Below are 14,010 nucleotides of genomic sequence, written 5' to 3'. Positions count from 1 at the left end.
AGGCAGGGCCAGGCCGGCTGCAAAGCGCCCGCCGCCGCCACCGCCTCGCCCCCCCTGGGGGGGCCCTGCCTCACCCTGCACCCTTGAGAAGGTCCCGGTGCCAGGGGGGCTGCTCTGAGCTGCTCCCCTCTAAGCACCCCAGGGTGCCCCAGGGGCTGTGTGTGGGGCAGGACCTGGCTGTGGTCACCCCAGGAGGATGGGGAGCCCCCCCCAACCCCCAAAGACAGCCCAGATCACCACTATGATAAGCCCTTGGCCGCCCTCCCGGGTTTAAATCCAGCTGGGTGGGTGAAGCTGGGGCCGTGCCCGGGGGGCAGGGTCGGATCTGCTGCCTGCCCCCCTCTGAGAGCAGCGTTAATTGCTCCGGGGCTAATTGCAATCAGGGCGCAGCCCAGAGCACCGCTCCCTGTGCAGCCTCAGTTTCCCCTCGGGCAGGGGCTGAGCTCTGTTTGTGTTTCTGCAGGAGGAGCACGCCCCTGCCACGGCCTCGCAGCTGTGTGAGCTCAGCTGGCAGCTCAGGCTGGCCCCATTTTGGGGCTGGCACAGCCTGGACCACCCTCACCCCCGCCCCATGTTCCCAAACCCCGGTGAGCGCTGGCCCCGTGTGCCCCCATCACCAGGGGATAAATCCTGCCCGGTGCTGACCCCTTAAAACCTCCAGGAGCACGGCCAGCACGGGATGCCAGCACTGCTGGAGGTGTCAATTAGGTGAAAATTAGGAGCTGGACCTGCCCTGGGAAACCCTCCCTCATCCCCAGAGCCCATCCCAGGACCTGTGAACCGAAAATGAGAGGCGAGAGGGGGGAAAAAAATGCCCAAAGCACTGGTTTTCTTTATAAAATACACAAAATTCAACCCCGTTACAATTATATACAAAACAAGGAACATATAAAACGTGCGGAATAATCCTTTGCACCCGTATAGAAAAGTGTCCTGTGCTGGAGCAGCCGTCGCCTCGCCGGGCAGCCAGCCCCCATCGGCGCGTCCCCAGGTCCCGTCGCCGGACATCCTGCGCCCGCCGCGGCTACTGGGGGGCTGCGGGAGGGAGAGGATGGTGGGAGGGTGCTGGGGAGGGATGGGAACCCCAATAAATCCTCCCCGTTCCCCCCTTTGTGTGGGGGTGCTCATGGCGGGGGCTCCGCCGTCAGACCGGCATGGAGGTGGCCGTCCTTACCCGTCACCATCCTGCCGGGCGCTGAGTCCCCTTCTGTCTCTTCCTCCACCTCCTCGTAGAACTCCTCATCCTCCTCATCTGCAAAAGGGGCGGCCAAATGTCAGCGAGGGGCAGCTGCGGCGGGGCCCCAGCCGCTGGCTCCCGAGGGATTTTTTGGGGCTGGATTACCTGCTTCGAAGTCCAAGGCGCGGACGGCGTCAGCGAGGTGGTCCAGGCTCACCGAGAAGGCGTCCATGCTCTCGTAGCCTTGCTCGATTTTCTCCAGCCTGCCACCCTTTGAGGCCTCCACGATCCTGTGGGGAGAGCACGGCCCTGATCCTACAGCCCCCGAGCATGGGACACCCCCGGGCAGGCTCGCGGTGCTCGCCCCGCTGCCAGATCCTGGCCTGGGGACAGGGTTGGGGAGCACCGAGGTCTCCAGTTTGGGCACTTACGTTTTAATGAGCTGCTTGGCGTTCTGTGGGAGCAAGAAAAAAGGTGAGGGTGTCAGAGCAGCACCGCCTGGGATGTCCCCGTGCCACCAGCACGTCCCCGTGCCACCGGGACCTGGCACGAGAGGCACCTCATGGGTGCCAAGGGGCTGTAGGGCCGGGGTCTCACCATGAGGAAGGTGGCCTCCCCGGTCTCCTCCATGGCCTGGATGGCCGTCTCCACCAGCCGGCTGGATTTCTCCAGCTGCTCCTTGTACTTGTGGATGAGGCCCTGCACGAAGCCCGTCTTGTCCTCCTGCTCGCGGCCGATGCGCCCCAGCAGCTCCGTCTTCTTCTCCTCCAACAGCGCCACGAAGGCGTCGAAACGGGCACACAGCTCCCGCTTGGCCGCCTCGCTGTTCTCCTGTGGGGACAAGGGACAGCCGTGGCCCTCCAGCCCCTGCGTGTCCCCTCCCCGTTGCCTCCTCCGTTCGCTCCGGCTCCCTGCAGCACGCCGGGGTCTCGGGGGGGTCCTTTCCCCCGTCCCTCACCTCGGTGCTGCGGCAGGAGTCCTCCAGCTGGGAGATGATGGTCTGGATCCGGTCGTTGCCCGCCACCAGCATGGAGATGCAGTTGTTGAGCTCGCTCTGGGTAGGGACAGATGGACAGAAGCAGCTTGAACCCCGTCCCCCAGGGACAGGGACCGCCGGGATGTCACGGTCCGTCCCCCATCCTGACGTGGGGACGGGCTGGGAGCCGGGGGGGGCATCGCTGTGTCCACAGCTCTAAATTTAGGGCTGTCTCCTGGCTGAAGTCAGCCTGATGGCTATTAATACCCCATGAGCACGTCCCAGAGCTATTTGTGGCCACCCTCAGCACATTGCCCGGAACCTGCCGTGCCCCCCCATGGCCCCAGGTCCCCCCCAACCCCCTCCCCGTGGCACCTTTTGGCCCTGGAAGACGCTCTGCAGAGGGGCGACTTCGCAGTCCTTGTGGGCCCCGAAGACCTTGCACATGGAGCAGGTGGGGACCTCGCAGGTGACGCAGTAGATGTTGATCCGCTCGTCCTCGTGCTCCTTGCACATGGGGTGCTCCCCCTTCTTCAGGGGCCTGCTGGAGAGAGCAGAGCAGCCGTGGTGACGTCCCTGTCACACCGATGTCCCCATCACACCGATGTCCCCATCACACCGATGTCCCCATCACACCGATGTCCCCATCACGGTGACATCCCCATCGTGGTGATGTTTCCACAGCAGTGACATCCCCACTGACGCTGCAAAGCCACCCCACAGTCGTGTCCCCTTGCGAGAGGCCAGATCCTGGCCTTTGTGCCTCTACAAGCCCAGTAAGCCCCAGTTTGCACCAGTCTGGCACTGGACACAGCAGCAGTCGGGGGCCGCGCTCCAGGGATGCTGCACAAGCACCTAATTTTAGAGCAGCGCTGCTGGCATGTGTCCTTATCACCCGACGTGTGACCAGAGCGGGGGCTCCAGGGAGGGTGACAGCAGTTGAGTCACCAGTGGGGGTTTTTTAGCCAATACCCCCCCCCCCGGGGCCGCAGCCACCTGCCACGTGCCATCCGTCCCCGTCCCCATGGCACTGGAACAATATTGACAGTGGCGCAGGGGACCGGGGAGCTGAGCCCCTGCATTTGGGTCCCTCAAAAAAACATCACCCCTCCTTGTCCCCCCCCCCCATGCTGTAACCCTGCTGCTGAGCGATGCCTTTACCCAGCAGGGTCCCCCCCTGACTGTCCCCCTGTCCCTTATCAGCTCCCCGCTGTCACCAGCAGAGCCTGGATTTGTCCCTCACACCCCTTATCTCCAACTGAAAGCCTCGGCTGCAAAGTGCCAGAGGGGGGGCAGGACTTGTTCCTCCGCCACCACCCCAGGGTCCCAGTGTCCCCAGTGAGCCACCAGACCACAGACCCGAACGGCATGGGAGATTTGGGTTGGGAGACGGAGATTTGGGTTGGGAGATGAAGATTTGGGTTGGGGCACGAGGAGGTGGCTCTGGGGATGAAGATGGTGGAGGAGCACCAAGCCGGCCCCCCCATTTTCAGCAGAATCGCCCCCACATGCTATGCCGGGCTCTGTGGCACAGCTGTCCCCGTGTCCCCGTGGGACCAACCTGGAGCACTCCTGCTTGTAGATGTCGATGATGTTCTCCACCAGCAGGTTCCTCTGCAGCCCGTAGACGCCGTGGCGGTCCAGCAGCACCTCGTGGCGGCACGAGGGGCATCGGAACCGGCCCCCCGGGATGATGCTGCCCCGGCTCTGCCAGCAGGGGTTGGCAGCCTGGAGGGGGACAAGGACAACGGGGGGGTCCTCAGGTGTCCCCACAGAGCATCCCGGAGCAGGGGAGGGGGTTTGGGGAGTATGGGGGGGGGTCCCCATCTCACCTGGAAGGCGTCGTTGGCGCACTTGCGGCAGAGGTTGTGCTGGCAGGGCAGGATCACCACGGGCTTGCTGAACATCTCCAGGCAGATGGGGCAGAGCAGCTGCTTCTCCAGGCTCTCCATGGGGCTGCCATCCCGCAGGATGCTGGGCTGGAAATCCATCCTACGCGGCACCTCGTCGGAGCAGCCCCCGCTTCTGCCGCCGGCGCCCCTCGCGCGGCTTTTTATCACTCGCTCGGCGTCACGTGGAGCCCAAAAATCTGCCGGGCGGCTCGGGTGTCCGGCGAGGCGCTGCCACCTGTCACATGGCGGTGACAATCGGGGCGCAAGGCTGGCGGTAAACAAGCCGGGGACAGGCTGTCCGCGTGGCCCGGCCGCCCGTGCTGGGGGACAGCGGGGCCCCGTGGGGGGGTAGAAGGTGGGACTCGGTCCTACGGGGGGTTTAGGGTGAGGAATGGGCAACACCGAGCTGGCAGAGTGGTTTGTGTGGAGCATCTGTGTTTGTACCCGTAAAATGTGAGCGCTTTTGGGGTGCTGAGCACAAACAGGGTGGGTGGGGGGCTTTCTGGGTGGATGGCAGCACCGTGCTCGGTGTGTGCAGCCCCCTCTGCACACAGGGCTTCTCTGCACCCCAAAATGTATGTGGCAGCCCATGGGGAGCTCCCCAAGGCCGGCAGCACGGTGCTGGCACAACCTGCGTGTGGCCTGCCGTGCCCTGTGCTTGTTTGCAAAACCTGACCCAGAAACCGCGGCAGGAGAACAGCGGCAGCGCGAAACCCTCCGGAGCTGCCCCAGCTGGGAGCGGCCCCGATCACATTGCTCGGCGGTAAACAGGGTGTTCTTCCAAACCCCAACACCGGTGCACAGGGAGACCTGTAAATATTAGCAGCTGCATGAGGAGAGCGGGTAATTATAGCGCCTTGGCCGCGGGTCACAGGGGACGGGGTGGGACGGGGTGGCTGCTCTGCAGCCCACAGAGTCCCTGGGCAGGAGGTGCTGCGAGTGCCAGCACTGCTGGAGGCTGTAGGGATGTGTGTGGGGTGCAGGGGTGTAGGGGTGCACAGGGTACAGGGGTGCACGAGTACCCGTGTATAGGGTGCACAGGTGCTTGGGTTCAAAGGTGCATGGGTTTAGGGGGTCAGGGGTAGCTCGGGGTGTGTGGGTGCACAGCTGGACAAGCGCAGGGGTGCAGGGGTACCTGTGTACAGGGTGCACGGGTGTTTGGGTATGTGGGGACACGAGTTTAGGGGTTCAGGGGTAGCTGGGGGTGTGTGGGTGCACAGGTACAGGGGTGCCTGAATATATGGGTGCAAGGACACATGGCCATGTGGTACGGGTGTACATGGGTGCGCGGGCATGCAGGGTGTGTAGGTACACGGATGCACAGGTACAGGGTGCAGGTGCCCATGGGTGCACAGGTACACGGGAACGCTCGTGCACAGATGTGTAGGGGCACACGGGTACACTCGTGCACATAGGTACAGGGGTACATGGGTGCAAGGGGCCCTGTTTTCACCGCAGCCAGCCCCCCTCCAGGGGCAGGGCAGCCTCAGGGCTGTTTTGGGTGCTCCTTCCGGACAGGCTCACATATCAACCAAGTGACTGTGCAGGCACCGGCCAAGCACATCTTGCAAAATTGTCCCCGTTTCGGCACTTGGGGCTCTTCCAGGGAGGTGTGTGCTTGGAAGCAGGGCTGGCCAGGCACACGGCGGGGTTGGCCACCGGACATGCACCCGTGCCCACATCCAAAAACTGGCCCTGCCCAAGGCTGGCATTGATTAATTAATTGCTCCTGGACTCGATTAAGGGGATTCACAGCAGAGGACGGGTTTTAATGCCTTAATCAGCTTCCAAACCCTACAAGGGGCTCGTTGGCCCCTAATTGGCTTGGGGCAGCTTAGGCAGGGCTGTGGGGCACTAATCACCACTGGGCTCGTTACCAATTAACCAGGGAGTGATGGGGGAGCTCTGCTCTATGGGAGCACACCCGAAGGGCCCCCAGGGGCTCCTCGCAGGACCCCCACAAGCAGCAGCCCCACCGCACCCCAACACCCTCAAGGGGGCTGTGGGACCCCAACCATAGGAAACCCACAGAGATAGGGGAGAACGGGGCACAGAGAGGGGGGACAACCCCCAGCCAGCAGCTCCACACACAGCTAGGGCGTCACAAAAGGCGCGGGGGACCCCGTTATTTATTGATTAACGCCGGGCGATGGGTTAATTAATGACACGACGGATTAATTAATGACCGAGGCGGCCGGGGGCGGTGCGAAGGGCGGGCCCTAAGATGGCCGCCATGGGGGCGGGCCCTAAGATGGCGGCCGGGGGCGGGCCCTATAATGGCGGCCGGGCGGCGGCAGCGCGGCAGCGCTGAGGTAACGCGGGGGCCGCGTCCCCTCTGTCATAGAGGGGGAATGGCCGCGGGGTTCGGGGCTCCCCGGGTGGGTTTGGAGGCGGCGGTCTCCGCCTCAGGTGTGTGTGGAGCCCCGCCGTGAAGGGTTCGGCTACCGGCGCGGCGGGCAGGGCCCTACGGGGCCGCTTCCCTTCAGGCCCCGGTGCTGGGGGTCGGGGGGACGGGGCCGCTCCGTGGGCAGCCCCGGGGCTGGGGCGCTTTGTGCTCGGTGAGCACCGCGGGGGTGTCCCCGGGGGTGTCCCCGGGAGGTTTTTGGCTGCTGGTGAGGTCGCAGAGCCCTGAACCCACCCCGTGGCAGCGGCCCTGGCTCCCTGCAAGCGCTGGCTGCAGGGCTTTGAGGAGAGCTTGGAGGTGTCCGCGGTAGTGTTGCCCTGAGACTGATGATACCTGTCTTTCTCTCTCTTTTTCTCTTTTTTTTTTTCTTTGTTTGTTTTGTTTTCCCTCCAAAAAATAGTACCTAAAACACTGGAAATACTTGAAAGATCCCTACTAATAACAGGCTCTTTTGATGTGGTCCTTACTGCCTGGTTTACTGACGTAGCAAATTACACTTATCACTGGCATTCTTGCAAGCCATTTCTGACACCCTAACTGTGATATTTTTTCCTTGCATTTCGTTCTGTTCGACCAGTGATACTTGGCCAGACGATTTTTTTCTGTCTATAGGCAATGTCCCATTTCGGTCTGTTTGTATGGAGGTGGTGCTGGTGTGTTTTGGTTTGTAATCCTCGAGGGAAGTGCTCAGGGAGGCTCATAGACCTGTGGCAGTGTTTGGGGTCTTTTTTCCTCTGTGTGTGTGTCTTGTTTTCCTTACAGAGCAATATACTTGTTTTTGCTGAAATCCTTATCCTGTTGAGCAAAACTGCAAGTTAGGTGCTGGGCACAAGCTTCTGTAATAAGTTGCTCTTTCACTTTTTTTGTAACAATAGAGTTCATACAGATGAGACCTCTTGGAACATCATAGTAATGTTAAAAGTCTGTGAAGTCTCCTCTTGTCTTAGTACCAGAGGAAACAAATTATTACATTCTAACAGAAATATTTATCTATGCAATCGTCTTGAAAGACAGCTTTATTTAAATCTGTTACTCCTCAACCACAGGCTTGAACTAGAACCTCGTCTCTGCTATCCCAGGCGTGGATGGAGAGCATGGTAGAGTGCTGTTACTCACGTAGACACTCACAAAGGACACTGAGAGAAAGGAGTAGGAGAGTACGTGATAATCCTGTCTCAGCACAGTACAATTCTAGGCTTGAATTGTTGCCTTCCTGAAAACTGAGCTGTATTTTGAATCTTAACAATCCCACCAAAATGATGCGCTGTTAGCTAGCCCTTAAGAGGTCCAGGTTTACGGAATAACTTCTGAAATATTCTAGCACTCGAACGCAGCGTTACGTTCTGTGCGATGCCCAGAGGTGCTGCCCTGTTAATTGAGGGGTATCGATAGACCTCATATTGCCACGCCATATGGGGGAAAATGCAGCTCAGTTCTTGTGCATAAGTTATAGTTCTGTGGGTTTTTCCCCCTTCCCCAGAACCCTTGATCTTGAAGATGGTGAGTAGCCAGCCTAAGTACGATCTAATACGGGAGGTTGGTCGTGGCAGTTATGGTGTGGTGTACGAAGCAGTCGTCAGGAAGACCTCTGCCCGGGTCGCTGTGAAAAAGATTCGGTGCCATGCTCCAGAGAACGTGGAACTAGCTCTGCGTGAGTTCTGGGCACTTAGCAGTATCAAGAGCCAGCATCCCAACGTCATTCATCTGGAGGAGTGCATCTTGCAGAAAGATGGCATGGTGCAGAAGATGTCCCATGGCTCCAGTTCCTCCCTTTACTTACAGGTACATGAAGCTGAGGTAACGGGGTGGAAGTGCTTAATATGGATGTGCAGCTGGGAGGGAAGGAGATGGGTAGCTAAGACTCCTTTTGAGGTATTCTTAGTTAGGAGAGGGTGTTTCCATGTTGATGACACCCAAGAACTACTTTACGTCTTCAAAAGAGCGTATGTATTGAACAATCATCTGTATCTTTTTAATTTGAAGCCATGCCACTCTCAAAGACTCCAGGATGTGCTTTGCTAATTTGAGGAAACACTGCAGATAAAAATACAGGGGAGGTGCAGGGAGGTGATGGAAGTCCCGCTGCAGGGTTAACGAGTCGTACTGGTGTCTTGAGACAGAGCTCTGAAGAATTTCTTAATGTCGGATGTCCTTGGAGGGGAAGTAGCTGTCTGATTTCTTAAAGAATTTTAAGTGTTGGCTTCCTAAATAATAAGCAATTGCTGCAGTACGTGGAGCTGTTTAAAATTCTTTTCGGTAAATAACTTGATGTCTTCAAAGAGAAGCAAAGGTACAGTAAATAGCGGAGTAGAGGAATAAATATTGCTTTTCCCCTGTGTGGCTATTAAAAGCAGAGTTGCCTTAGAGTTTGAAGGCACGTGCTTCAGGAAGAAGTACTCAAGTATATTTCAAGGGAGAACCTTGAAATCTCATCTGATTCATTCCCTTGTCGGGGATCTGCCCCAAACTTTAAGTCAACCCCTGTCAGAAACTTGTCTATTTGGTTTAAAAAGTCAGTAGTAGCCTGCTATGTGTGTTATTCATAGTTGGCTTTTATCGTTTTGTTTTTTATTGTTGTTCTTGCATGTCTGGCACAGGGCCTTTTGTTACTGGACATTCATTTGACAGCACTTCACGGCTGTCCAGATCCCGTTGTGCTGGGTGCTGTACGAGCCTGAGAAAGGATTCTTGCCTTTGTGAACTTGCCATGGCTCAGTTGTTGTTACTGGCTGGCTTTCACGAAGGGATTAGGGTAAAATAACGCTGCTCAGCTCAGAGAGGAGAAATCAGTGCCTTAGTGCCTAGCTGGTAGTGGATCCCTGAGATACTGCACGAAACTCGCAGACAGCTGAACAGGGGGAGTTGAAAAAAGGGGGTTTTGAGGGGAAGGCTGCAGGGTGGAGCTGCGAGATGGGGGAGAGCTTCCAGGGCACCTGCAGCACTGGTTTCTGCTGGTGGTAATGCAGGGTGTAGAGCTCGTGTGTGCATGGGGCACAAGTGCTGCAGGTTGTTTTCCTCTCCAGAGAGCAGAGAAGGGCAAAGGGCAGGGCTGAGCCGGGCTGGCTTTATAATAGCATGTGCTAAAATAGAGAACCCCAGATCTCCTGTGGCGTGCCCTCCCCTCTCCCTGCCCCAGGTGCTATTACGTTACAGAGCTGGGCCCCTGCAGTGGGCAGGGGGTGTCAGTGTCCCCTGCAGTGCTTCGGGGCAGGTCCTAAATGGGTGTCAGCTCAGCCAAATGGATTTAGTGAGACCTGGGGACTGGCTCGGTGTCCCTGTGCTGCCAGGTCCGGGGTGGGTTTTGCTGTCCCGATGCTCTGAGCCAAAATTCAAGTCCTGCTTCTGTGAGCCCACGTGGAGGGAGGAGCTGGGTGTTGGTGTGCTCCTGGTGAGGAGGCTCCTGTGCTGCGGTTCCTCAATCTCCCTGCTACAGACGGAGCCCTGAATACACAGTTTTTGAGTTTTAACATGGAGTTACTCCTAAGTTAGTCTGGTTTGAGTACTAGCCATGCTTGTAATTAGAGATAGCTATAATTTGCTACTAATTTTGCTCTTGAATGGAAAACACTGCTTTTCGAGACATTTTAGAATCCTTTTTCTAAATATTAATAGCTACCTTAATTTTCTGGAAGCCCGTGGCAGCTGCATTTGGTTTAGTAAACATCAGTTTGCTCCTAACAAATAATGGCAAGTCTGACAGCTGCCTCAGAGGAGCTGGAAGGGCAAATGTGTAGCTGTGTAAACAGGGTTAGCAGAAGTGATTGCTGGCTTACTCCTAGAAGTAGCTGCTGGAGTCACTCAGTGCTTGTGTCCTAGGAGCTAGCTGGTGAGTAGTGGTGGTGAGGAAGGTGTTTCTTGCAGCAGCTGTTTGGTTGTGCCCGTAGGTTAGTGCTCTCCTGAGCTATGAGATCCTTTACCAACACTTTGTAGGATGCATTCACGTGTAAGGGATGGAGAGCAGGCTTTAAAAACCTATCGTGGCGCTGCAGGGGACAAACAGAGCCCGCTGGTGCTGTGCAGGGGTTACTCGGAGCTGTGTTTGTACACGAGGCTGTTAGCAAAATGGGTGGGACAGGCTTCGTAGGGGTGGGACGCTGCCCAGCTGGAACAGATGGGAGTGAAACAGCCGCTTGGTATCTCTCAAAATACTCTTATCGGGGTCTAGCTCCAGTTTCTGGGCAGCAGGGAGAGCTTGATATGCTTCGTGCACACACAAATAAAGAGGCTGTCAAATACTTTGTGATTTTTTTTTCTTTTAAATCATAAGCTTCGCATCCACTTTTATTTTTACCAGTCACGGTATCTGACTCTCTGGATTGCCGAGAGGAAGATCCAAAACTCACGCATTATTTTTTCCATCATATCTTTGCATTCTGGTGCTCGTCAGGTAGTTATGACGCTTCTCTTCCTTGTTGCAGCTTGTAGAGACCTCGTTAAAAGGGGAGATAGTCTTTGACCCCAGGAGCGCTTATTACCTATGGTTTGTGATGGATTTCTGTGACGGAGGGGATATGAACGAGTACCTGTTGTCCCGAAAGCCGAACCGCAAGACCAACACCAGTTTCATGCTTCAGCTCAGCAGCGCCCTGGCTTTCCTGCACAAAAACCAAATCATTCATCGTGATCTCAAACCCGACAATATTCTGATATCCCAGAGCAGGATGGATGCTAGTGACTTGGAGCCCACGCTGAAAGTGGCCGATTTTGGGCTGAGCAAGGTGTGTTCGGCTTCGGGCCAGAACCCCGAGGAACCAGTCAATGTAAATAAGTGTTTCCTATCGACCGCCTGTGGGACTGACTTCTATATGGCCCCCGAAGTCTGGGAAGGACACTACACTGCCAAAGCAGACATTTTCGCCCTGGGGATCATAATCTGGGCGATGCTAGAAAGAATCACGTTCATAGACACCGAAACAAAGAAAGAACTCCTGGGGAGTTACGTCAAGCAGGGGACAGCGATCGTGCCTGTCGGGGAGGCGCTTCTAGAGAACCCTAAAATGGAGCTGCTCATCCCCGTAAAGAAAAAATCCATGAACGCTCGCATGAAGCAGCTGATTAAGGAGATGCTGGCTGCCAACCCGCAGGACCGTCCCGATGCTTTCGAGCTGGAGCTGCGATTAGTCAACATAGCTTTTAAAGACAGCAGCTGGGAGACGTGACCCGCCGAGCAGCCCCGTCTCCTGGTAGAGCTGCTGCTGGCCTGACCCACGGCGCGACTTGGTGGCAGTCGAAGAAACGAGCCTGGTCTCAAACCTGCGGGTTTAGTTCTGACAATTTTGGGGTTTCATAAACTATCCGAATGCGGGTCGGCCCTTGTGTTAGCGCCGCGTCGATGTGTATATTGCCAGGATGTCATACGGAGTGTGAGATGTGACCATGTTCGTTTGTGTACGTTGGCAGTGGGATGTCTTAAGGGCTGAGAGTTGGTTTCCAGCCATATCTCAGAGTATTTCCTACATTCCAGTTTCCTACGTCAGTATTAGGAACTCTCACGGGAGAAGAGGTTTGCATGCTGGCAGTGCAAATCCTCAGGCTTTGTAAAGTGACTCTGTGTATATATTTATGTCCACGAGTGACTGGGAGCGTGTGCCTGTAAGCGTGTTGTTGCATTCCATGGAGAAATGGCACTTCTCTTAAATTATTTGCTGTGGGTCTGAATGATTGGGGTCTGCTAGGAAACCGGCTGAGGAAGGTGGGTGAGAAGCATCCCTTCTTCTCCAGTCCTGGGTAACTTTATTATTTATTTTTGTTAAAGATAGGGTCTGAGACTTGACTTTGTAGACAAAATACAATGCAAGGGTATCAGCAGCTTTAAAAGTGCTGAGGTGGTCGCGTTTAGCACTTCCAGCCTAATGAGCTCATCACTGCGGGAGTCAAATTACAAGTGTATGCAATCAGGTGCTGGCATGGCAGCTAGCTCATTAATCATTCAATTCTGCTTTCCCCTACTAATCAAATACTTTATTAATCCATTAATCTACAGCTTCACAACGTGCTCCCTCCTTTAAACTAGAATCTGGTAGCAAACTGAGTGGTTCCAATAGAGCTTACATGTGAAAAGGCAAATCCCTGATGAGGGAATCCAGCAGCATAAAGCAGTTCTCTAAAAATTCTCCAAAATACTGGTTATGGCACAGTTTCCGTGTGAATTGGATCTGCTACTGGTCGTGGTTTCCCTTTCTGGTGCTGCCTGTAACCTGGCAGTGATGAGGAGATGAAGGGGATGGCTGTCTGGAACACCCCAAATACAGGAGAAAACCCTGAGTGATCAGTGAAAGGCATCTCAGGTTTGTGCAGCAACCTTGGCCAGTCTTGAAGAGGAGGAAAACAAATCCAAAAAAGTAATATTTAAAGCCACAGCCAGTCGGATAGGAGGCTTTGGAGCAGCTGGAAGGCCGCTTATCCCCTCTCGTACTGCACAGGAGCATATTCATGTGCTCAGATGTTTCATTTCCACTACCTGACACTGCAGGCCAGACAGAAGCTGCTTTGTGCTGGTACAAGACCTTTTTCTTCTGGCTGCGGGTACATGACCTTTCCCATCAATCTGACCTTTTGAAAATGTAGTCTTAAAAAAAAAAAAAAAAGGCAGTTTCTATTACAGCTGCAGCAAAGGTTGTTTTTTTTCTTAGTAAAATCAATCTAATTTTTTTTTCTTAAACCTTACCTGTAAACTGCCATCAAACCTGGAACTCTGCCCAGGGTGAGTAAGCAGCAAAACCAGCACATTGATGGGAAAAGCAAAGGTTTCTGGTTCTGCCAGACCTCTGAGGCCTGACAGACTGCAGCAGGGAGTTCTTACCTGCGAGTCTTGCCTGCTGCTGGTAGTCCTGGTGGCAGCAGTTACCTCAGGGTCCTTAGAGGTTAACTCTTCTTGGTTTGCATCACTGAACAGTGATGCTCAGACAAATTTTCACTGTCTTGAAGCAAAACAATATTTAGGGTCTGGTTGAACTTTCCGAAGTGGCTTTGGGAGGGTGGTGCTGTGTCACACCGAGGTGTTTGGGGCCAGCAGAGCGCTTCGTGCCTGAGCTGGCAGGGATGGAGGCGAGTGCATTGTGCTGAGGGTACGGCCTCCTGCCTGCACAGATGTCCCTGCAGGGAGCTTTGTGTGCAAAGGAAGACTGGGAGCCTCTCTGAGTGATGGGTGATGAGGAGAGCTCTGTTCCCATGTTCTAGAAGTGGAGGTCTGCTCATTCCCCTTATTAACTGGGTTCGGTGCAGCTGGAGGCAGCTTGTTAGGAGGAAAGCAAACCCCTTGCTCTCTGTGCTAACACCTCCACAGCACTCACATCCCAGCACGGTCATTCAGGGAGGCTGCGTGAAGCTGAGGGTGGACAACAGTAGACAGCATTTCATGGCAAACTTCTAAAAATGCATCAACTTCCTCCTCTCTCCTGCCCACCCGACAGAATCAGCTCTGTTAATCTCACAGTATGAATCTACTCCAGAGTGATAGTCCTTACCTGTAAGGCGCTTTGCGAATCATTTGATTCTCCTCGAGCACTTCAAAGGATGAGCACCGAGCGTGCTGCCTGCCTGCGGTGCAGAGATGAGTGCT

The 14,010-nt window shown here is 55.5% G+C and overlaps 2 protein-coding genes across 2 annotated transcripts; one reads left to right on the top strand and one right to left on the bottom strand.

Moving 5' to 3' along the window:
* Positions 1 to 1,124: 1,124 nt before the first annotated feature.
* Positions 1,125 to 4,144, bottom strand: TRIM63 (tripartite motif containing 63). Its single transcript, XM_032202472.1, has 8 exons — positions 3,986 to 4,144; positions 3,715 to 3,881; positions 2,529 to 2,697; positions 2,136 to 2,231; positions 1,775 to 2,008; positions 1,609 to 1,631; positions 1,343 to 1,467; positions 1,125 to 1,252 (listed from the first exon to the last, which is right to left on the bottom strand). The coding sequence occupies exons 1-8, from the start codon at positions 4,142 to 4,144 to the stop codon at positions 1,125 to 1,127; spliced, it is 1,101 nt and encodes a 366-aa protein (XP_032058363.1).
* A 2,182-nt stretch (positions 4,145 to 6,326) lies between these two features.
* Positions 6,327 to 13,049, top strand: PDIK1L (PDLIM1 interacting kinase 1 like). The gene is made up of 3 exons (XM_032202402.1): positions 6,327 to 6,357; positions 6,850 to 8,231; positions 10,868 to 13,049. Exons 2-3 carry the CDS (start codon positions 7,947 to 7,949, stop codon positions 11,606 to 11,608), a joined length of 1,026 nt encoding a protein of 341 aa, XP_032058293.1. The 5' UTR covers positions 6,327 to 6,357; positions 6,850 to 7,946; the 3' UTR covers positions 11,609 to 13,049.
* The last annotated feature ends 961 nt before the right edge of the window (positions 13,050 to 14,010 follow it).

The sequence above is a fragment of the Aythya fuligula genome, chromosome 23, assembly GCF_009819795.1.
Source record: "Aythya fuligula isolate bAytFul2 chromosome 23, bAytFul2.pri, whole genome shotgun sequence".
NCBI lineage: Eukaryota > Metazoa > Chordata > Aves > Anseriformes > Anatidae > Aythya > Aythya fuligula.
The sequence above is the reverse complement of the archived record's forward strand: the minus strand, read 5'-3'. Positions and strand labels throughout refer to the sequence as shown.